This window comes from Somniosus microcephalus, chromosome 3, assembly GCF_052327205.1.
Source record: "Somniosus microcephalus isolate GS21.2 chromosome 3, FLI_Smic_1.0, whole genome shotgun sequence".
NCBI lineage: Eukaryota > Metazoa > Chordata > Chondrichthyes > Squaliformes > Somniosidae > Somniosus > Somniosus microcephalus.
Window position 1 is genome coordinate 281016279 of NC_140989.1, and position 25262 is coordinate 281041540.

The 25262-nt window shown below is 45.5% G+C and overlaps 1 protein-coding gene across 10 annotated transcripts in view; it reads right to left on the minus strand.

Annotated features, from left to right (window-relative positions):
• The window catches only part of LOC147122003 (protein odr-4 homolog), a 440279-nt gene that overhangs the window by 71957 nt on the left and 343060 nt on the right, over nucleotides 1-25262 (minus strand). For 9 of the 10 annotated variants that reach the window (XM_085982624.1, XM_085982628.1, XM_085982625.1 and 6 more), the window contains 4 exons: nucleotides 24315-24446; nucleotides 18325-18423; nucleotides 10933-11039; nucleotides 8820-8856 (listed from right to left, as the gene is read on the minus strand). In XM_085982624.1, the coding sequence (XP_085838750.1) occupies nucleotides 8820-8856; nucleotides 10933-11039; nucleotides 18325-18423; nucleotides 24315-24446 (375 nt within the window). The remainder of the gene's footprint in view (nucleotides 1-8819; nucleotides 8857-10932; nucleotides 11040-18324; nucleotides 18424-24314; nucleotides 24447-25262) is intronic. The other variant, XM_085982619.1, reaches the window with a different exon arrangement.

Below are 25262 nucleotides of genomic sequence, written 5' to 3' on the forward strand. Positions count from 1 at the left end.
AATGGAAGCTGAGACATTGGCCATCAGACGCTGCATCATGGTTGGGTCCAGAAGTGCACTAATGGATCTGCGCACCTCTTCCACATTGGAAAGGATGGGCTCCGAGCTCTGTGCAAAGTCCTGTGCAAGGTTGGAGCTGGACTCCTCCATGCTCCTTGATATTGCATTCAGGCTTTCTGGCAGGCCTGCCATTGCACCCAGAATTTTGTTGTGCATACCCATCAGCTTTGTTCTGTAGGCCGCCCCATCGAAGTCCTCATCTGAGTCCTGTGCAACAGAACTCGTGTGCAACCTCACCCTCCGGGGAGCTGGCACCTGTGTTCCCCTTTCCCCCTGCCCTGGCTGCAGCCCAATTGTGCCTGGTGACTCACCATGTGCAGATCCTGCCTCTAAGCTACCCTCTAAAGTCCGCGCAGTGCAATATCTGAGCTGGTGGCTGAGTGTCAGATTGAGTGACGGTGTTTCTTCGTCACTCTTCTCATCCATTTCCACCACTGCCTGGCCAGGTTGGATTTCTTGGGTCTCTGAAATGAGAAAAGCACAAGGGTAGGGTTGTGGTGAGAGGAGGGGGTGGGGAAAGCAAGAGGTGCATGCTTACACCATCTGCAGCTTTAAGTCAGAAGAGATTGTGGGATGAGGGGGAAGTGGGATGTGAGAAGGAGGATTAGGTATGAGCATACCGTCATCTTCAATGGTTTCAGCGCGGTCGCTGGCCATGGCTTCAGTCATAGCCACTCCAATTATGCCGAGCACCGTCTCCTCCAGTGGGGTCAGGATATGGAGGTGCGCCTCTCCCCCTCCAGTTAGCTGTCGCTCGCTACAGTTGTGTTACACCTTGTCCTGCAAGTGAGAGGGAAGTGTGTCAGTGAGTGTGGTTCAATGTGTTTGGCTGACATGGCTGTTATGGTTGAATAGCTGGCAGTGTGTGCAAGCTGTGAGATGTGGGTGTGAAGCTCGCAGCAGTTTAAGTGTGTGAGGGTGAGATGGAGCATATGAGTCTTGATTGATAAGAAATTGTTGGGAGGTGAGTGATGGGGATGTGGTGAATTGAGCAGTGTGTGAGGCTAGTAGTGCAGTTTGTGGGATATTGCATTTGAAGATGTATTCACTAACCTTGATCACTGGTGTGAGGTCATTGAACTTCTTCTGCCAATGCAGCCAGGTCCTCGGGGCAATACTGTTGGCATTGGCCCTCCATGGCTATCTGCTCCCACTGCCTTTGCAGAGTCTGTCTGGACAGCCTCCTGTGGAAATAGAACCTCTCTCCTCCTCTCCACCTCCCGTACTAAGACCACCAGTCTTAGAACCTTGGCAACCTCGCTCTGGTCTGTTGTGCCATTGCTGAATGTTTCCCAGTTGAAGCTGCCTTCTGGAATCACTTCCAGCACCCAGTCTTGTCAAACTGCACCTCCCCTTTAAGAGGTACAGGCTGGCTTTAAGAAGTGCAGGTTAGCTTTAATTGGTGCTAGCCTCACACAAATTTGGGCCCCCTGCAGAACGTGCAGCCTCTCAGCAGCACGTTTAGCGCTGGGCTGCATGCCACTATCATTTAATTTAGCAGGCAGCACCAAGTCTGCATGCTGCCTGCATTACTTTGAATGGGCGCGGGTTAATCGTGCATCGCGATCCTGCGCCTGTTTTCGGGGGCTATAGACCTTTTAGCCCTATATCTTTTGTCATCCAGGGAGCTCTAGCTTTGGATGCCCTTCTTTTCCCCCTCATGGGAATGTGACTAGTCTGTACCCGAACTATCACCTCTTTGAAGGCCTCCGTTTGTTGAATTACTGTTTCACCTACCAATTTTTGATTCCAATTCCAAACTCCTCCAAGTTAAGTACTTTTACGCGTGATTGTTCCTTGTCCTTTTCCGTAACTGTTGTAAACCTGATGATATTATGACCAGTGTTTCCCCAAATGCTCCCCCACTGAAACTTGCCCCACTTGGTTTCCCAGAAATGGATCCAGCACTACTTCCTTCCTCATTGGGCTGGAAACACACTGATCAAACAAGCTCTCTTGTACACATTTCAGGAATTCCTCCCCCTCTTTGCCCTCTACACTGTTACTATCCCAATTAATATTAGGATAATTGAAGTCCCCCATTATCACTACTTTGTAGTTATAGACATAGGCCTAGAAATTGGGTATAGCCCCGCTTGAGGCGTTAGAACTGGCGCTGCGCAAAGTTTATAGCCAGACGAAACTTATCGCTGCCTGGCGAGATATTGGGTTGCATCGCCCCCAAAGGGGATTGAGGCGCTAACTCAGACGTTGCACGGGGCTCCTAAGGCGCAAAAGTTCAGGCGCTACCCAATATCGTCGCGGACGGGCGCAGCGCAGGTGATCTCAATTACCGGAAACCACGAGACTTCCAGGCGCCGGCCGGCTCTTAAAGGGGTGGGTCAGTCAGCCTGAGCTGCTACACTCAACGCCCTGTAGGCCTCAGAATCGGCGCTCGCCCTTCTCTGGCGCAAGAAACTTGGTGAGGATGGAGAAGGTGAGACAGAGAGCAGAGCGCTTCAGCACTGAGGCCCTGGACCACTTGGTGTCTGCAGTTGAGCGCCGTCGAGATGTTCTGTATCCTGACAATGGCAAGAGGCCGAATCAAAAGGCTTACCGGCGATCTTGGAGGGAGGTTTCTCAGAGGGTCAACTCCAACAGCTTGGCGACCAGGACCCCTGTTCAGTGCAGGAAGAAATTCAACGACCTCACTCTGGTCGTTAGGGTGAGTGTTGGTTATGCAAACTTCTGATTCCCTCCATCTGCACCTAACTTCGAGGACCCTGTTGCCATGATGCCACAATGGCCATCTGTCAGCAAGCACCCATGGCCCTTTCTGGGCACACACATGGACATTTCTCTCAAGGCCACATGTAAGGGCCCTTGCACCATGGGGGGCATGAGATGATCTCTCAAGGCATCATGTAAGGGCCCTTGCACCATGGGGGGCATGAGATGATCTCTCAAGGCATCATGTAAGGGCCCTTGCACCATGGGGGGCATGAGATGATCTCTCAAGGCATCATGTAAGGGCCCTTGCACCATGGGGGGCATGAGATGATCTCTCAAGGCATCATGTTACAGAACTTCCCCTTCTTTCCCCTGCAGTCCAAGCTGGCGACGATGCGGAAGGAGCAGCGTCGAACCGGTGGCGGACCTCCACAAGTGGTCACTCTCACGGATCTCGAGGAGTGCACCAGATTCTTGGAGGACGTCTGTCTGGTCCTGTTACCACTGCAGCTGCCGACCCCATTCTCGACAGCGAGGGTAAGGCTCTCACCTTTTGCAACTGTCTCCTTCCACTTGGTCCCCCTGCCAGCATGCTTCCTCAGTGTGCCGCAATCTGCCATGCCTTTCCGCCAACCTGTCCTTTTGCTAAAGCCACTCTTCCACCTCCCTGCTTTCAGATGATGCATCACCAACTGGGGCTCCACACCCTGAAGCTGCCAGTGCCAGTGCCTCCGGAGGTGAGGATCAGGAGGAAGCCGGACCATCCGCTCCAATCTCAGAGGAGCATACACATGTACAGATTGGGGATAGTAGTTCCCTGGAGGGGAGGGGGGGGGGCTCTGATGATCAGGCAGTTGCCGGACCAAGCGGCATGCAGTAACGCAAGGGGGGTAGGCAAGTTCGGCCACCGTCTCCCCGGAGGGCAAGGCAGGTAGTGATGACTGCTGCACAGAGTGCAGAGGAGGTGCGTCGCCTGGCTGAAATGAGCACCCAGGCCCGGCTCAGGCACACTGAGCTGATGGCTGCAGTGGGGAGGATGCCTGTCAATAGATACACTGGCAAAGAGTGTGTTGGACTTCGGGGCAACAATGGAGAGGACTCTCCAGGGCTTTGGGGCAACAATGGACAGGACTCTCCAGGGCTTCGGGGCAACAATGGAGAGGTCTGTCGAGGGCTTTGGACCAACAATGGAGAGGACTGTCCAGGGCTTCGAGGCCGCTATGGAAAGGACTGTTCAGGGCTTCGGACAATCCCTGGAAAGGTCTGTCCAGGGCTTGTCTGAGGCAGTGGAGCGGTCAGCACCGGCCTTGTCCGAAGCAATGGAAAGAACTGTCCAGGGCTTCTCCGAAGCACTGGCACCTGGCTCACAGGTCCTCACTGCTGCCACGCAGTCACTTGCCGGCCTTGTCCACACCCAGATTGAGGCAACGTGAACTCTCACTGCAGCCACCCTATCTGCATCAGCTAGGATCACCCCGGGCCCTTCCAGTCCCATACAAGGCCAGGAATCAGTGGAGCATGCGATTGTGGCGGATGAGCCGAGCCGGTCCCCTCAGAGAGCCAGTGTGTCATCCGACAATGGTGCAGGTGTCCTCTCTCGGCAGGTGACCATTCCACATGCCAGCGCTGGCACGTCTGCAGTGCAGCTGCCACCACCTGCAGTGCACACTGCTTCCAGCCATGCTCAGATCAAGCATCCTGCGTCCGCACCCTCCAAGCCCAGAGGTCGGCCAGGCCGTCCCTCAGGGGCTTCTGCGCTTCCAGACAGTCAGCAGGCGTCCCCCAGCCTTCACCCCGCCACTGGGGTTCAATTACGTAGGAGCAGCAGGGAGGGAAGGGGCCGAGCGCGAAAGAGAAGTCGTTCTCCATCAAGGGGCCAGCGGTAGAGGGAGGTCCTGAGACGTTTCTTTGGCCAAACTCAAGGAGACCCTCACCTGTTGGAATTGTTGGAAATAGTTTGTTCAGTTTGGCGGCTTTGCCGAAGAGTTTACTGTTATTTTGTTTGTTATGGTTTCTGTTGACATGACGTTGTTTTGCTGTAATGAAAGACTTTTGTGACAATAAAGAGAAGTTTAAATGTGCTATGGTGTATGTGAATAATTACAGTGATGCTGGCCTTCAGATGCTTTCAAACATCCAAGTGCGCAGCAGTTAAGACACTCATCATTCCGCTAGAGGGGCCTCGAGACGACTCCTCATGAGCCAGTGACGGATGGCCCTTCCACTTTCAGGAGCCCTTCCATCTTCCTCCTCCTGCTCCTCCTCCTCCTCCTCCTCCTCCGCCTGCTTCTCCAGGGTCGGAGGGAAGGTGATGAATTGAGGCCTTCGCCTATAAAGGGCAGCTGTAACTTGCCGGATGCAGCAGTGGACTGCAACCTGAGAGATATTCGCGATGTCCCCAATGGCTCACTGAAAGGATCCGTTGCCATAAAAATTGAGGCCAACAGTCATTTAGCGGCCACCGACAGAGGTCATGCACCGTTGACGCGGCTGCAGATCCTCAGTAAGCAGGTGGCACAGCTCAGTAACAACGTCCATCCCGATTCAGAGCCTTTGCACACACTGCTCCTCCGACATGTTAAGGTATGACCCCTAAAGACCCTCGCAGCATACCCTCGGATTGGGCAAACTCCATTGCCCCTCCTCCTTCTGGCCAATCCCGGCCCTCTCTCCCGCCGTCTTTCTGCCCCTTCATAGTGTTCGGCCAGGAGCCCGACGCCCTCCAAAGCATCTCCCATTCCGATGCAGGTCTAGTGGTCCAACTGCTCCGGACAGGTTTGAGGGTCCCAAGTACTCTAATGCTAAAATCCAAAAACTCTGCTCCACAGTAGCTCCCCAACTCTCTCCACCAATGATCGCAATGAACAGGCCAAGTGGCTGAAGCTTCTATACTAGAGCTGTCCCCTTTAAATAGCGCCCCCCGACTCCGAGAAGGGCCTGCTGACGCTCCTTCGAACTGTCACTAATAGCGCTAGGCGTTAAGGCTCCAGGCGCCACCCAATATCCACTCAGGCGCCCCTAAAAGGCGTTGCACCATGAAATGACGTCATTATGTGCTTGCGCTCGCGGGCGCGCGCAAACGCTTAGCGCAGGCGTTAAATGTATAGTCAATATGGGAGTTGTCGCTATCTTCATTGCGCCCGCCCCAACATTAGGTAACGCCCCAATTCTCGGTCTCTTTAGGCGCTAACCGCTGGCGCAAACAACCGAATTTCTAGGCCATAGAGTCATAACGGCACAGAAGGAGGCCATTTGGCCCATCGAGTCCGTGCCGGCTCTCTGTAGAGCAATCCAGTCAGTCCCATTCCCCCGCTCTATCCCCGTAGCCCTGCAAGTTTATTTCCCTCAAGTGCCTATCCGGTCTCCCCTTGAAAACATTGTGTGCCTCCACTTCCACCACTTCCGTCGGCAGCAGATCCCAGGTACTCACCACTCGCTGCGTAAAAAAGTTTTTCCTCACGTCCCCCCTGTATCTCTTGCCCAAAACCTTAAATCTGTGTCCCCTAGTCCTTGTACCATCAACTAGTGGGAACAGCCTTTCCCCGTCTAGCCTATCCAAAACTGTCATAATCCTGTACACCTCTATCAAATCACCCCTCAACCTCCTTTGCTCTAATGAAAACAAATCCAGTTTCTCCAACCTGTCCTTGTAGCGAAGATTCCCCATCCCCGGAACCATTCTGGTAAATCTCCTCTGCACCCTCTCAAGGGCCTTTACAACCTTCTTGACGTGTGGTGACCAGAACTGGAAGCAGTACTCCAGCTGTGGCCTAACCACTGCTTTATAAAGGTTCAGCATAACTTCTCTACTTTTGTACTCAATACCTCTATTAACCACTCTCTCAATATGTCCTGCCACCTTCAGGGACCTATGCACATTAACTCCCAGGTCCCTCTGTCCCTGAACACTCTTTAAAACTGTGCCATTAAGTGTATATTGTCTCTCCTTGTTCCTTCTGCCAAAATGCATCACCTCACACTTCTCTGTATTAAATTCCATCTTCCGCTTGTCTGCCCATTCTGCTAGCCTTTCTATGTCCTGTTGCAGTCGATTGGTACCAGACCCCCAAGTTTGGTGTCACCAGCAAATTTAGAAATTCTACTCTGTATTCCAATATCCAGGTCATTTATATATATCAAAAAAAGCAGTGGCTCCAGCACTGACCCTTGGGGAACACCACTATCTACCATCCTCCAGTCTGAAAAACAGCCATTTACCATAACTCGCTTTTTTCTGTCCTTAAGCCAATTTCTTATCCAAGCTGCCACTGACCCAACTACTCCATGAGCCTCAATTTTGTTAACCAGCCTTCTATGGTTCTTGTATTTTCTGTAATTCGCCTGCAAATGTGTTCCTCTATCTCCTTCTCACTATTTGGTGGCCTATAGTATACACCCAATAGCATAATAGCGCCTCTATTGTTCCTTAATTCTAACCAAATAGATTCTGTCTTTGACTCCTCACATACATCATCCCTCTTCCATGCTATAATAGTTCCTTTGATCAATATTGCCACTCCCCTCCTTTTTGTCCTTCCGTGTCTTTCCTGAATACCTTGTAGCCAGGAATATTGGGCCGTAATTTGCGGCCACTACGGGCGTGTACGCGCCTAAGGGCCGCACAAGTTCCAGATTTTTGCGCGGAAAGCGCATGCGCGAAAAAATCTGGAACTTGCATTCTGTCAAGAATCTTGTTGATAGATCCAATTCATCCCTGGGAAAAGGGCATCGCGGGTGGAGAGTTGGGCTATTTGCCCAACTTCTGCCCAGCAAATGTCCGTGAAATTCTTATGCCTGGTAAAAGCAGGCGTAAGGCCTGCTTTTACCAGCGTAAGAATTGGAAATTTTTTAAAAAAATTTAAAATCATTTATTCATTAAAAAACCTGTGCAATAAGGTAAGTTTATTTTTAGCTCCTTTACCTCATTAAAATTTATTTTTCAAAAAATTAAATTTTTGTTTTAAATATTTAATTAAATGGCATTTTAAATTTTAAATATGTAATATAAAAAAATAATTATTTGATGTGTACATGTATTTTTTGGGGTATTCCCATTCATGCTTATGGGATTTCTGTACATACGGAATCCCATGAATGGGGATTCCCTTCTTTTATTGGTTGGGCCGGCCCACGTGATCCTGGGGTGCTTGTGAACTGTATGCGCCCCTGGAATACGAGGGCCTCTGCCCGCGCGTACCCGGATAGGCCCAGGGCCATGAGTCTCTGGACCTCCCGGACCACCAGGTTCGCGGGCATTTTATTTGCAGATCGGAGGCATTTCCCCACGGGAAGCCTCCGACCGCAAATTCAGGGCCATTAAGTTCCCAATCCTCCCCTTCTTTGAGCCAGGTCTCTGTTATTGTCACTATATCAAAATTTGTACTGAAGCTGCCCAAACTCATTTACTGCATGTCACATCTCTATCAGAGAGATTTTCAGCAATTTGCCTGACCTGGATTCTAAGCCAGATGAACAGAAAGTGTGCTAATTACTGCTCTAAGCGTTCTGTAGGTGTATGAAATAAAAGTTTTACATGTGGTTGCAGTTTAAGAAATGCCAAATGTAGTACTATTGTTAAGGCATGCGAGTTCATACCGCAACTACACACTGCACTTAGTGTCCCATATCTGGCCTGTTATAAATACTGTGGCCCAGGTGTTATTCAACAAATTTTGTGCCTCCACTCTACAAACCAGAGCCATGATATAAATCTTTATTAGTAATAATAGAATACTAAGTTATGTAATGATACAAGACATTACAGGGGTAATTTTGAAAGCTCGAATGCCAGTGCAGAACTCGTGCTCGCATCTACCAAGTTTCCACACTGACTACAAAGCCTCCCACTTACCCCCTAAATTTCTAATGATATGCATCCACATCAGACGGAAATTTTAAATTTAAGAAAATTTAAAGCTAGTCTACTCCTGATAATTCAAAGTTGTTTTTGCATTAAAAAATTAGATAATCCAATAAGTTGAATTCAGCAACAGAAGTAACACAGGAATTTAGTGCTTAAAAATTGTAACTATCACATAATTTGAATTAAGTGACTTCAAATTGAGTAGACTGCATCGCACTATTATTACCTGTGGATTGTGAAGATCATAGGTTCGTAACTTCATCCTGTATATAATGAGCTCAGGAAAAGTTCATTTTTTTACCCAACTAGAGCAGATTCCTCTTAAATTGTATAATTTATTTGTTACTGAGATCTAAAGCTATAATTATTTCTTCTGGTTGCCTTTTGATATAGGTAGACATTTTACCTATAATCCAGGTTTTTGGATCCTCCACATATATCTTTCAGGCAAATTAGTTGATCTCATTACTCATGGCCATTTAAAAAAAAGTTCTCTCTCTTCCAGTATCTGCTTCTCTCCCACTCAGTAATTCATTACCTCCCTCTCTGTTTTTCTTTCACTGTGAGTTTTTCTCTTCCGAATCCTATTTTTGTTCTTTCCCTCTCCCCATTTCTATATTTTTCTTGTTTCCTCTGCCACCTCTCCACCCTCTTTATTTGCTATTCTCTCTGTTAGCCTCTCACATATGTTCCTCAACTAATTGACTCAATTGAAAGGGCCAAGCAAAATATGGATTAATGTGTAGTGGGTCAGAAGTGAGTGCCAGGGCTAGGCAGTCTGAAACCATCCTTTAGCTGCTGAAAGATGTCTGGGTGATAAGAGGAAAACTTGCCCACTCCTGGGCTGGCAAGGAATTGAGGGACTGAGGATGAAAAGTAGTATTAATGGAGGCTCGTTTAAAAATAAAATATCCAATTCCCTCCTCCAGTAACGGGAACCTCTCTATCTTCCAGCAATAGTGTGTTTCCCTCTATTCACTCCCTTCTGCAACAAGGTCTGTGTTATGTTTCAGGATTATTTGATCATTTTGCCACAAAAAGGATTTGTAACAGAGTTACATTCAAATGTTGGGTTTTTAAAGAAAAGTGTATTCACAGAAGTTTTTTTTAAGAAGCATGGAGACATAAAGTTGTTAAAATACGAATGAGTTTCTCCAAAAAACAATAAGCAATTCATTAGGCTGTCTTGGTAACTGATGAACATCTCATACACATTGCGTTGCAAAGCACTTGGTAGGGATTGTCTGGCACAGGCCCTTCCCTCTGGAGCGAACACAGGGAGGTAAAATAGGGACAGAAGCACACACTGAGAGCTGGGTTTTTAAGAAGAAAGTTTTCACCCAGAGTCAGAAGGATAGGATGCAGGAGGCTGGTTCGATTTCATTGAGTTTAATTCAAGCTGACCTGGGCATGCATCACATGTTCATTATTTTGCATTATCATATGAGGACAAGTTGTCCTGATTGAATTAAGTGAGTCCAATCATAGGTGTTTCTCTATATGTTCACATGTTGTCTGAGAAATCAAACAACTTAACATTTCGTTCTGGCCTTATCTCACTAAAATGTAACAGGCCACCTCCTGAAAGACTGCAGAAACACACTTCAGGGCACATATGAAAGACATGATATCCAGTTTGTATGTCAAAGGAGACATGTTACATTCTCTGAGTTACACTACCATAGAAGTAGATATTGGCAGTATGTGTGAATTTTGGAACGTGGAATCCACTTTTGGCAGAGTCTGATGCCACTAAACCCGAGAAGGTATCTATGGCGGACACAAATTAATAATGGTTTGTATCTCCTCCTCTCTCTCCCCCCTCAATAAGCATTCTGTTCCATTCACTTCACTCCCCCAATGAACGTGGTGACTCACCCACTATCACTTTCCCCAATCAGCAGGACTTCTCTGTCTTTCCCGAATAGGGTCATTCTCTTTCTTCCCCTTATATGTTCTCTCTCTCTCCTCAACAAAGCATCTCTTCTCCCTCTCACACATTCCCCGAGGAAGCTGTCTTTTGTCCCTCCAGAGGATCTCCGCTAATCCCTTTCTCTTCCTACCCCTACCGATTGTATTTTTTCCTGTTTCCTTATAAGAACAACATGCTGTCACTTAAAAGGGATTTTATTTTGGTTCCAGCTGACACAGGGACTCCTGAAAATGGCAGTAACCTGTGGCAGGAAACTCAAGACCCCCTCCTGAAAATTAAAAAATGGGCATCGAGAAGCACCTGCAAAATAAGTTGTCTCAGTATGGTTTTACTTACTTATGTTGTGACAGTAGTACACTTTACTACATAAAATGCTGTGTCCCTCAGTTTAACCATTAAAGGATACTTTTTTGAATCAGCATAGACTTGGAGAACAACTCGCTCAGGTGGTTCCTCCTCTGAAAAGCTCCAGAGTCTTTCCTTTGCGACAGCAGCCTCAACAGCAGTTGCCAACTGTAGCAGAAAAGTTAGAAACAATTATACTACTTAGCTAAAACGAACATTCACCTTTTAAATACTTAGGGGGAAAAATTCAGTTGGTTGCGCCACCTTAAGAGGGCGCTAAGTGGGGCGCAAACTAACTAGCGCCCGGGCACGGCACTGCCTACGCCTCCCGCCAAATTCAGCGGGAGGTTAGTGGTGGCGCTAACCGTTAGCGCTGCGCCACTGGCGATGACGTCATTGGTGTGCGCAGCGCCCCACTCACGATCTTCAGGAGCGCCCCCTGATTTACCGCCGGACACTATGTCCGACAGGGTCAGGGTGGCGTACCTGCGGCCGGGGAGGCGCAAATTAAAGGCGAGGTGCGGGGCGGCCATTTTTGTTGTTGGCCGCCTGCCAGCACCTGCCTGCGCTCCTGTCCCCGGCCTCCGGAACCCCACCCCCCCCACCGCGGAGTGCCGGCTGCGCTCCAAGAGCCCGGCACATTCTCTTGGGTGCCGGGCTCTTTTGCCTGCACTCCCGATCCCCGGGGACCCAGATCGCACTGCACAAGGCCCCTCCCCTTTAAGAGGGGGAGGAAGGCCTGCAATACCGCAGCGCCACGTAGCGCCATGATATTCACTTGCAGCGCCCCAAGAGGGAGGCGGGGCGCCTCCAGTAGCGCCCTGCTTCCCTTTGGGGCACAACCGACCAATTTCCGACGCGGGGGTGCTAATTTTTCCAGGGCACTACTTTTAGCGCCCCGGCGAAGTTAGCGCCCCAAACGGGGCTCTACTGAATTTCTCCCCCTTAGTTTGTAACTGATCATTTAAGGTCATTAACAAAGAGGTATGGATTTGTGGAACATTAGTGGTTTTGCTGATGTTATAAAATTTTGTATGTTGATGAGAACAACCACATCACTACAGTGTGGAACTGATTGCATCTGAATTGCCAGCCATGGTTACCCACATAACAACAGTTAACTGCACTTCAAAGTAATTCATTGGCTGTGAAGTGTTTTAGGATAGACTGACAGACATGCTGTAGTGCAATGTAAATGTTAGTTCTTTCTTTCAACAAGGAATAATACGGTGGGTTGCATGATGGACCACAGAATGCTAGAGTATAAACCTGCACATCAGTAAAAGATTGCTGCATGGTAATACATTTAGGTGGTAGAGGTCACCTCCATAGGTCATATTTATCAGACTATTACACAATGTTCTGTTTATACCACAGGTTGTTCCCAGTGTTTAAAATTTAATTTTTTTTTCTGGATTAGAAATAGATGAAATGTTTCCTATGGAAGATGGAATACTATGATCTTTTTTATTTGTAAAAATACAAATAAATATAAATAAAAATCGGAGGCCTATTACTCCAGATTTTTCTGTGGATTTCCATTTCAGTTGCTCAACAACACATATTTATATAGCACTTTTCAGTTAAAAGAATATCTCAGAATGATTTAGAGAGGACAGATATTATGCAGGAAGTGAATCAATTTAACAACAACAACTTGTATTTATATAGCACCTTTAATGTGGTAAAATGTCCCAAGGTGCCGCACAGGAGTATTATAAGACAACAATTTGACACCGAACCACATAAGGAGAAATTAGGGCAGATGACCAAAAGCTTGGTCAAAGAGATAGGTTTTAAGGAGCGTCTTAAAGGAGTAAAGAGAGGTAGAGAGCTGGAGAGGTATAGGGAGGGAATTCCAGAGCTTAGGGCCTAGGCAACAGAAGGCAGATAGGGAGACTAAAGGTCTGGCCAATAAGACACATTTTTAGGTAGAGTAGTTTTGGAAGAAAATTCCAGAGGGATGGAGCATGATGGCTCAAAGATCAGCAGAAGGTGGGGAACAAGCAGTATTCCTGGAGCAGATGGTATGGACAGATGTCTGACTGGTAAAGATTACTCAAATAAGATGGGATGAGGCACTGGATGCATTTGAAAATGAGGATGAGGATCTTGAAATTGATTCACTAGGGCACAGGGATCCAGCAATGCTTGCTTACCTTCAGCGACTGGTGCACAAGAACACCCAGGTCTCTTTGCACTTCCCCTTCTCCCAATCTATTGCCATTCAAATAATAATCTGCCTTCCTGTTTTTGCTACCAAAGTGGATAACCTCACATTTATCCACATTATAGTGCATTTGCCATGTTTCTGCCCAATCGCCCAACCTGTCCAAATCGTACTGGAGTTTCACGACATCCTCCTCACAGCTTACCCTCCCACCCAGCTTTGTGTCGTCTGCAAATTTGGAGATATTACATCCGATTCCCTCGTCCAGATCATTAATATATATTGTGAACAGCTGGGGTCCTAGGACCGATCCTTGCGGTACCCCACTAGTCACTGCCTGCCACTCGGAAAACGACCCGTTTATTCCAACTCTTTGCTTTCTGTCCGCCAACCAGTTCTCTATCCAAGTCAATACCTTGCCCCCAATCCCATGTGCCTTAATTTTGCACGCTAATCTCTTATGTGGGACCTTATCGAAAGCCTTCTGAAAGTCCAAATACAGCACATCCACTGGTTCTCCCTTATCTATTTTACCAGTTACATCCTCAAAAAATTCCAGTAGATTAGTCAAGCATGATTTACCTTTTGTAAATCCATGTTGACTTTGTCCGATCCTGTCACTGCTTACCAAGTGCTCTGCTATTACATCTTTTATAATAGATTCTAGCATTTTCCCCACTACCGATGTCAGGCTTACCGGTCTATAATTCCCCGCTTTTTCTCTACCACCTTTTATGAATAGTGGGGTAACATTAGCTACCCTCCAATCCATGGGTACTGTTCCAGAGTCTATCAAGTTCTGGAAGATGACCAGCAATGCATCTACTATTTCTAGGGCCACTTCCTTAAGTACCCTGGGATGTAGATTATCAGGCCCTGGGGATTTATCGGCCTTCAGTCCCATCAATTTTCCTAACACCATTTCCCTACAAATACTGATTTCTTTCAGTTCCACCCTTTCATCAGACCTATGTTCCCCGGCATCTCTGGGAGGTTATTTGTGTCCTCCTTTGTGAAGACAGAACCAAAGTATGAATTTAGTTGGTCTGCCATTTCTTTGTTTCCCATTATAAATTCCCCTGATTCTGACTGCAAGGGACCTACGCTTGACTTCACCAATCTTTTTCTCTTCACATATCTATAAAAGCTTTTACAGAAGAGTGGAAGCCAGTAAGAAGAGCGTTAAAGAAGTTGATCCTCAAGGTGATGATGCTGTTCGTGAGATTTCAGCAACAATGCGGGGGGGGGGGGGGTGGTGGTAGGGGTGCGGGGGGAAATGGTGACCTTGATGACAGACTATATGCTGTGCTGAAAACTTACTTCAGGGTCAAACGAACAGCAAGATTGCACTCCACCTAGTCCAGACTGAGTGGGCAGCCAGGAAAGTTGTTGGGTTAAAGCTAAAGGCACATAAGTGCTGGCCAAAAAGAAAAACGTCAACTTTGCCCACAGTGAGCTGTCGGAAATTTCAACTCATTCAGGACTTGATCTTGGGTAGGCAGTCCAATAGTACAGCAACAGTCTAGAATCAACATTTGTGGCAGAGTTAGGTGTCACTGGCATACCTGTGAAAGGTGACTCTATACTGGTAGATTTTGTTGCCACGTGATAGTTTGCCAATTATGGATGGGGTGAACCAAGAATGGATCCCTGGGACACTACTGAGGCAGCCATGTGAGTGTGAGAGGAAATACTGTTTGAGAAGATGAGGTGAAGACATTGAAACTACATGAGTGCAATGCCTCCTAGGTCAACTGTAAGGCGAGTGGGTGGAGAAAAATGGATTCATAAATAGTGTCAAAGAGGCAGAAAGGTCATACAGGATGTCAATTTGAATTTGATCAGATTGATCTTGGAAGCTAGATACGTTAGTCGATGTCAACATAACGAATGCAGCAGAAGAGAAGCTCTTGGCATCAAAAGAAAATGCATTCTCCTTATGCTACAAGTTCTACCCTGACAACGCTAATGTGCCTGTATACATACTTACAAGTGCATTGGAGTGCATATAGAAGTCAACTCATTTTCATCCACCCTACACAGCGCCATCATAAGAGTGCAAACGACCACTCAGCCATCAACTTTGCCCCTCTAGTACTCCAACTGCATTATGAACTCCTCTGATATGTAACTCAACTAACTTCCCCAGTAGGTTATTCCACTTATGAGCATACATTTTTTCTAAGATCTTCAAATTTAATTTTCAGTAATTTAAACTTATGGCCTCTTGTTTTACTGGCCTAATTTACCTTGAAGTAAAAATCTGCGTTCAGTTTATCTATGTAATTTGAGTGCCGAGCTGATCGCACGGGATCGCAACTGCCTTGGTGGTCCAGGTAGGTACCTTTTATATTGCAGAGCCTGCAGCGATGGCCCTTTCAGAAGGCATTCGATAAGGTGCCACACAAGAGGTTATTAAACAAAATTAGGGCTCATGGGATTGGGGGTAATATACTAGCATGCATTCAGGCTTGGTTAACAGACAAAAAACAGAGAGTAGGAATAAACGGGTCATTTTCGGGTTGGCAGGCTGCAACTAGTGGGTACCGCAAGGATCAGTGCTTGGGCCTCAGCTATTCACAATCTACATCAATGATTTGGATGAGGGGACCAAATGTAATATATCCAAATTTACTGATGATACAAAGCTGGGTCGGAATGTAAGTTGTGAGGAGGATGCAAGGAGGCTTCAAGGGGATATAGACAGGCTAAGTAAGTGGGCAAGGACATGGCAAATGGAATATAATGTGGAGAAATGTGAAGTTATCCACTTTGGTAGGAAAAATAGAAAAGCAGAGCATTTTTTAAATGGCAAGAGATTAGGAAATGTTGGTGTTCAGAGGGACCTGGTTGTCCTTGTACACGAATCACTGAAAGTTAACATGCAGGTACAGCAAGCAAATGGTATGTTGGCCTTTATTACAAGAGGATTTGAATATAAGAGTAAAGGCGTCTTACTGCAATTATATAGGGCCCTGGTGAGACCATACCCTGGAGTACTGTGTACAGTTTTGGTCTCCTTACCTAAGGAAGGATATACTTGCCATAGAGGGCGTGCAACGAAGGTTCACCAGACTGGTTCCTGGGATGGGGGGATTGTCCTATGAGGACAGATTGGAGTAGACTAGGCCTATATTCTCTAGAGTTTAGAAGAATGAGAGTTGATCTCACTGAAACATACAAACCATACAGGACTTGACAGGGTAGATGCAGGGAGGATGTTTCCCCTGGCTGGGGAGTCTAGAAACAGGGGTTACAGTCTCAGAATAAGGGGTCGGCCATTTAGGACTGAGATGAGGAGAAATTTCTTCACTCAAAGGGTGGTGAATCTTTGGAGTTCTCTACCCCAGAGGGCTGAGGAGGCTCAGTCGTTGAGTATATTCAAGACAGAGATCAACAGGTCCTTGAATATTAAGGGAATCAAGGGATATCGGGATAGTTCAGGAAAGTGGAGATGAGGTAAAACATCAGCCATGATCTTACTGAATGGCGAAGCAGGCTCAAAGGGCCAAATGGCCTACTTCTGCTCTAATTTCTTATGCTCTTTTGTTCCCTTTAAGGGAGGGAAGGAGCCTTTGAACGCGGTAGCACTGCACAGCCCAGTGTGCAGCGCTGCTGAAGTCTCCACCCCGCCTGCTGTCAATTGCGCTCCAAGAAGGAAGTGGAGCGCTTTAGCGCTCCACTTCCTTCTTGGAGTGCAAACGGCGAATTTTTCAAAAGTTTGAAATCGTTAGCGCCTGGCGCTAACTTTTCAAACTTTTAAAAGTTAATTCCCCCAAATACTTCAATAGTGAATTTCTCCTCCTTGGTGTCTTATGTTCAAGCTGCCCATTTACATCAGTATACCCTCACTTATTATATCCTGTAGTGATCATCTATTTCACTTCTCTGCTGGATTTTGGTAGGAAGCTAGCAAAAGACAACTGCAACCTTTCTAATCTGTGATTTAAGACATATTCCTTGATACCTAGCAGTATTCAGTTGCTTTCCTTCAGTAATTTTCTCATTATCCCTGAACTAATTTGCCTACTTAATTATGTTATTTCTTAATTTCACAGTCATGGGTATAAACATCACATATTATAATCTAATCTATTCTATCACTAATTCTTGCTTAAGCCTATATTGTGGTTAAAAACAAGAGAAAGTCCTGTTCTTCCTCCTTATCTTTTTATGTTCCAACTACAGGAAACTTTGTTATATCCGGCACCGACGGGACTGAGCTGTTGCTGATCTATCAAAACTGCCGGACATACCAGCGTTAATGTTGAAGCATACGGAGGTTTTCATCTCCGTATCTGACAACAAACACTGTTGCTTAGCAACAGCTTCTAAACAGTCGGCCCGTACCTTAGATGCACCTCTGTAGCTTAGCAACAGCTTCAGAGAGACTTTACAGACTTTGACTGTTGGAAAAAAAAACTAACAAAACGGCTCCTGATTTCTGCCAGTAGATCGAGGTTTCTGGACATACAACCTCCGGATAAACCAAAGTTTCCTGTACCTGATCCTGTGAAATGTCTCATCATTGTTGCCTTGACAACCTGTCTGCACTGAATGTCTGAGTTTCTAACTTAGGCTAACTCCACTTTCACATAATGCATAATACAGGAAACTTTCGTTTATCCGGAGGTTAAATGTCCGGAAAGCTCTATCTGCCGGCAAAATTCAGGAGTCGGTTCAGATAATTTTTTTTCTTTTCGTTGCTTCTTTTCTCCAGTCCTGGCTCTGCAAGCGTCTCTGTAGCTAAGCAACAGCTTCAGCTAGATGCTTGCAAGCTGCCCCGACTGTTTTGAAGCTGTTGCTAAGCAACAGGGTTTGTTGCTTCACACGGAGCTCTGAGCTCCGTATGTTTTAACATTAGCGCTGGTTTCTACGGCAGTTTTGAACTAACGGCACCAGCTCGGTCCCGTCGGTGCCGGATACCAGAAAGTTTCCTGTATATCAACTATTTTATGTCACTGTATGTTAGCTATTTTTATGTTAATATTCATAAACCCTACAGGAGTTATATGCCAGCACACAAAATCAAAAACGCCTTAGAAAGACTGAATCTGGGTCATTCTAACCTATCTCTGTAGTATATAGAAGATACCGAAAAGAAGAATTTTTATAACAATATTTCCCTAAATATGCTAAACACTTTTTATATATCCAGGCAATACTGCAGTTGAAAACTTTGTCATGAACACTTGTTCCCTTCGATCTACATTCCATAATATAGAAAGCACATACAAGCTTCTAATGATAGCAAAACAAAATGGCTACGGCCCTTGTACTCACTTTCCAAAAAATATCCTGAGCTTCCTCTTTTGACATTTTTGGAGGTCTGATAAGAAACACTCCAAGTACCAATATCCCTCCTGGCAACATCCTGGAAATCTGGAGTACATGGGGAACAATTGGATAATGTATATTTATATATATATTCTATATTTATCAGTAAATCAAATATGTAAATAAAAGCAAAAAACAAAATCCTGAAAACAATGAAGGTACCATGTCCTAATTTAAATCAGAATAAAACTTGTGATTTTTTGAGTAAACTGAAAAATGGTGATAGTCTAGCATGCCTTGTTAAAATTATGAAAATATAGCAGCCCTGAGGTTTAGTGGCATTTCACTTTTTTATAGTGAGAATATATCACCTTTTGGTAATCTGGCTACCTGGTTCCCACAAATAGTTTAAATGCATTCTGAAAAATGTTTCACTATTCATTTTATTTTTCAGTCTGAGCTTCTAAAGTCCCAAATTGAAAAAAAAATGAAAACATGACATTCACCATGATATATGATTAAGTTTATCCACTGACTTGTCTTGTCTTTTAATGCTTTAATTAAACTTTTCACTTGAAGACCTCAGCCTCTCCCAAAAGCCTAGGCTTGGACTTGTTATTCTTGACTAAAGCTGTGACCCTGAGCTGAATTTGGCGCATGCAGTGCATATTTCCCAAAATGCATCACTACAATCAATCAGCTGTCCTGATGGAAGAGTCTAGTAGCTTCTGCTCAAATATGCTTCAAAATGATGTGAAGAAAACTAGAGGACACATTTTAAAATCCATAATCAGGTAAAATTTATATTAAAAAAAGACTATGTGCATGTGAGTGAGATAAACGACTGATTGTACACCTGTTGTTGCTTTTGTTGTGTCCAATAAACTGCTGAAAGTGCATTAAGTTAAGAAAGACAATGACCTGGAATTTGCTGCAATGGCAACAAGAGCCATAAGTTAGACCATTGTGCTCATTATCTTCTAGTGGCAAATTTATGGCAAAATTTGCTGGAGAATTGATTAGAATACGTAACAGCAAGCATAACAGCGAATCAGAAGTGGCACGGCCAATGGATAGTCCCAGTAATTGAATTATAGTTAAAAGATTTAATAGCACGGGTATGAGAACTTTCAAAACATGAAAGTGAAATTAGTTTTTGGGCAAAGAAAAATCTAACAGCAAAAGGCTTGAAAAAAATTAGCCAGGTACCTGATCCTGGCTTAAAAAATGCTGATTAAATGTGAACTGTTTATATCTTTAATGAAGAGTAAAAATATAGTTTCCCTTTGGTTTCAGACATGTAATTAGCAACTGTATAAAAGGTTGAGGCTTGTGCTAAAATTGATCTGCTGCCATTTAGTCCTGGCTTGCTCATATATTTTGTGAACTTTGGACTGGAAAATTCTTTTCTGTTCCTATAGTGAGTCGTCATACTATAGAAATAACAGGTTGGAATAGTCGCAAAGTATCCCTAACATCTCCTTAAAACCCACAAAACTGACATCCCTTTAGGAACATAGGAACAGGAGTACGCCATTCAGCCCCTCGAGCCTGTTCCGCCATTTCATTAGATCATGCCTGATCTTTAAATCCATAATGCTGATGTATTCTTGAACCAAACACTGAATTAAAATACAGGCAAATTAATGAACAGGTCTTCGAGGTTAAGCTTTATTTTTGCGTTGCCTCTCGTCTCTGGGTCAAACATAATTGCACCTTCTGCATTGTTGCCATATTTTATGTTCTTATATTACTTAAATAAAAACATAACATACCTGATTGTAAAAAGGGTCATTAGTGAACAGAGTACTGTTTTATTTTAAAATGGAAAACTTATTTTAAAATGGAAAACTAATTGATTCATTCAGTTGATTCTAGAAAGCGTTATATGTAATTAAAGTTTAAACTCACAGTGGAATGAAAATAATAGAGATGAAATAGCAATAGATGTTTAAATTAGAAAGCCCACCAGCACCATTCTTTAACGGTCTAAGTGGCCGTGGTAATTGCAGGTGTTAGTTCAGCAAACTTGCGATCACCACTGATTTTAAAGGGGGGGCGGAGCTATGAACATTTGCTGTTCCAACCTTTTTGGCAGGGTAAACAGCAGAGCGGCACATAATTTGCAGGAAATTATGGCGCTGCGTAATAGTGGAGTGAGCCACTTACACCATACTTTCCTGGGAATTTTGTGCCATTAGAATGGTGTGTGTCTTCAGCAAGTTTTGTGCCAATGTTATCCTCAATGTAATTGAGTTAATCTTTAATATATTAAAGACGGTGAGTGGTTTCAAGATTCTAATGGTATTGTAGAGTTCGGCCTTAGACCTCCACCATTACAGCTGTACGTGACTTGGCCATAAATCCCCCCTCCCCCTCAAACACTGAGCAACACTTAGGCTAACACAACGCCCCACATGGAAATTTTTGGCCTCCCACTACTGGCAAGATTTCAGCCCCTCCCCTCATTAATGAGCAAGATTTCTTCTACTCACTGCTAATCCCATTCCAAACCAATCCCCCAGTGGCTGCGGTTGCCCTTCACAGGCTACCTCTACCCGGCTTTATTTCCACTTTTACAGTAACGCCCCCCCTCCTCCCCCCACCTGCATTTTCCATCCACAGCACCCCCTTGAACGGGTTATATTTCTCCTTCCCCAATTCCTCAATTCCCTACCCCCACTAATCTAAATTCCTCTCAATACTCCCTTCCTCTCCCTCTCCAATCCTCTCCCACTGCTCCTCCTGTTCCCCCCACCACCTCTCATCCTCTCCCCCTTCTAATTACCTCACCCACCCCCTTTCCTCTCCCCTACATTAGATCTGTTATCCTCTAGTCTCTAACACTGCTTTGCTTAAAAAAATTAATTGGTCTTTCCTACCCATATGTAACACCCAGAGACATCAAATAGTATATTATAAAATAGTACGTGGTCTCAAAATTCTAATGGTATCACACCTGTAGATGGCATTGTGAGCGCAATGTTACATGACTCATTGGGGGAGACATTGGGTGAGTAGCGCCACCTGTTAGCGCCTAAAGAGGCAGTCAGTGGTTGTAGCGCCACTGGCTGCGTCTCCCACGATATTCAGTAGGGGCGCTAATGGTGGCGTTAGGCATTTGCGCTGCGCCGCCACCGATGACGTCATCGGTGTGCGCAGCGCCCCATTCGCGATATTTGGTAGCGAACGCCGCAGTTGCGCCGTTCGCTACCTGCGCCCGGTTCACGGGGCCTTACTGTGCCGGCAGCGGCGCAAGTTAAGGTGGAGGTGCGGGGCGGCCGCTTTTTCGGCGGCCGCCTGCCAGCACCTCCGTCCCCGGCCTCCTAACCACCCCTCCCCCCCCGCGGCATTGCCGGCTGTTTCCCGAGAGCCCGGCACTTCTCCTTGGTGCCGGGCTCATTTGCCGGCACTCGCGAGCGGGGATCGCGCTGTTGCAGGCACCTCCCCCTTAACAGTGGGAGGAAGGCCTGCAGTACCGCAGCATGCCGTGCCGCAGCGTGTGGCGCTGTGGCACGTTGCGCTGCGATAATCAGTTTCAGCGCCCTAAGAGGTACGCAGAGCGCCTCGAGCCTCGCCCCGTGTCCCTCGAGCGGCACTGAAACTGAATTTCTGGCGATCGGTATTACTCCGATAGCTGCGCTAAATCCTGCGCTCAGGTGACTTTTGCGCCACTTTGGCGCCCCAACCCAATTTCTCGGCCATTAAGTATAGTGGCTGCAGCTAACATTATATAGGTCCAGAAATTCGGGTCTCCACGGGTGAGTACACACGGGGTACTCACCCGTAGGCCCAATGGAAGTGCCGGTTTCCTGCATGCATTGCGCATGTGCGGGAAACCGGCACTTCCGTTCCCCTGAACGAAGGGGTTCAGAGGTCAAACGCGTGCGCGGGGGAGGCTGTGCGTGCGCATCGAACTTCATTTTTTTTTTTTTTTTTTATAAACAGGTTTTCCCGGGAGGGTAAGTCTGCAGAAGTTAGACATGTAAAAAGCAGTCCTAAGGCCTGCTTTTTACAAGGTAAGTGGTGAATTAATTAAAATTAAAACATTTTTTCCACAGGTTTATTATTTTTAAATACTTTAAAGCAAGGTAAGTTTATTTTTAGTCCCGTTAGAAAATAAAATTATTTTTTTCAAAAATTAAAATTGTTTAAAATAGTTATTTCATGTAATTTATAGTTTTTTTTTTTTTTTTAATTTATTTGAAGATTTAGTGATGTTTTGTAAGAAGAAGGGGCCCATAGTATTTCTAAGTTTGACAGCACTTCCTATCAGACTTATGAATGGAGCATTCCCTGCTCCGATTGGCTCTCCATGGTCCACGTGATCCATGGGGACGCATCGAACTAACTGCGCCCCTGGGATACGCAAGCACTGCGCGCCGGCAGCTGGTCCAGGCCCCAGGTGCCCACAGCTCAACGGCCGGCGCGCAAGGTAAGTGCAGGTCGGGGGAAGCCTCCGACCTGAATTTCTGGGCCAATGTGATAGCCCCTTTGTACTGACCCAATGGACTGATGCAATCTGATTGAATCCCCACCTAATTTTACTCCACAATACTGCCCTGTTACTTTTGCACTCTTGCTGCAGGTTCAATTGAAAAAGGGTACTTGCCCATTGCATGTTGGTATTTTGTCCACTGCCCCTATTGATCTGGACACGTGCTCTGGCTGCTGCAAATTATGTAGCCTTCACGTCTGAGGTTTGCCTCTTCCCTCCCCCTCTCCACAAGATAGAATCAGAGAATCGTTACAGCACAGAAGGAGGCCATTCAGCCCATTAAGCCCGTGCCGGCTCTCTGCAAGAGCACTTCAGCTAGTCTCACTCCTCCGCCCTTTCTCCGTAGCCCTGTATTTTTTTTTTCCTTAAGGTAATTATTCAATTCCCTTTTGAAAGCCACTATTGAATCTGCCTCCACCACCCTTTCAGGCATTGCATTCCAGATCATAACCACTCGCTGCATCATTTTTTTTCCCCTCATGTCGCCTTTGGATCTTCTGCCAATCACCTTAAATCGGTGTCCTCTGGTTATCGACTGTTCTGCCAATGGCAACAGTTTGTCTCTATCTACTCTGTCTAGACCCCTCATGATTTTGAACACCTCTATCAAATCTCCTCTCAATTTTTTCTGCTCCAAGGAGAGCAACCCAGCTTCTCCAGTCTATCCACGTAATTGAAGTCCCTCATCCCTGGAATCATTCTTGTAAATCTTTCTCCCAGCAGAATTTCTGGTGAGCCTCTATTTTGATTTATTTAATACCGCCAGCCCATTCTGGGCCAGTTCTAATCCCTACTCGCTTCTGTCTCCAGCCATTATAGGCCTCTGCTTCCACAGAGCCCACTGTCAGTGCACCCTCAGAAATCAACTGCTGCTCTCCACCTGCCTTGGACCAGTTGTCAGTCACTGCCATTCCCCTCCCTGCTGATTTGTTATTCTAGTCCACAGCCCATTCTGGGACCATTCAATATTGATATTACTTTTGAGGAAAAGAGAATTCCCTGACACCCACGCCATCTCTAAGGGACAACACAGCTACCAAAGCAAACAGTCACCTGTTTAATTTGGGAGAGACAAATTTAGGAAATCCAGTTTTCACTGGCTTCTCCACATTTAAAAGAAATTATTTTTCTTGATTTTGGGCATCTACCTCCAATTGGTGCATTTTGCATACCATCTTAGTGTACATGTTCAGTTGATCTTCCATTGTATTTAAAAAAAACTCCCACTGGGGTACTTATCCAACCCTCTCCCTCATTCCACTGAAATAGTCTCCCCCTGGCCTCTTCCTCTCCTTGTCCCCTTCTCCCTCCACTGCCTTCCTCTCCCTGTTCTTTGACTCCCTCCCTCTCCCCTTTTCTCCCGCCCCAACCCTGCTTGATCTGAAGACAAAACATGGTCCTGTAATGCAACATTACAGGAGATCAAATAGCTTAAATATAAATCTGAGAACCTTTTACTCCCTTTAAATAACAGAAATTATTTTAATGTAGCACTGACCTGTCGAGCATGCTCAGATACCCACTCAATGTCATTTGCATTCATTTCATTTGGATTTTCTGGTGGAAGTTCAGCCTGATCTTTAAGTGGGGTTCGAGCAGCAAATATTATATAGGTTTTCATTGGCGTAATCTGAAAAATGGTAGAAAGTCTGGTCACACAAATGCATCTGAATGCACAACTACGAAATAAAAAGGTATTCTGTAATTTCACTTCACAGATCAGGGCTCTATATTGCTCACTTGAGTGGAGCACGGGGTTATCACCATATGAGAATTAAATCTGGCCACTGCTTACAATTACTCATTAATTTACGAATAAAAGCACACAATTTCTGAAAATCCTATTCAGTTGACCATGAATATAAAGTGATTTCCACCCCTCAAAAAAAACCAGCTCCAATGTTCTTGTGCTCTCATTTCAAATACACTTTTTGAGTACGAGTAAAGGGTTAGTGGATACACACACACGGCATAGTTCTTACCTTCACATTTTTGGCCTAAAGCAAGCGATTAAGATTAATTTTTAAAAATTCACAATATTATAGAACAGTCAATGGAATATACTTGGCCAAGTAAAGTTATGGTTTCTTTTGATAGCTTTTTGAAATATTTCCAACAAAAGGGTGTTGATTATTGCAAGTACTGTAATCCTTTCAAATCAACTTCCAGAACATTCCGATTCTCTCTCCATTTCTTCTTGAAGAAGCTTGAAGATGTTTCAGTTTTGCCATTCTAGAAGGGCTTGTATAAAGGCACATGATGCTTTCACACAGTTTGATCACCACAAAATGATTTGGTTAAAACTGTATGTTTAAGAATTAGTGTTCAGAATGAGGTTACAATCACTCTATTTGCAACAATGTCAGACATAAGAAGAAAGCTGCAAGACATTGCTGTCCTGCACCAGTTTTTTTAAATAATGAAGTACTCGGATACAGTATTGCTT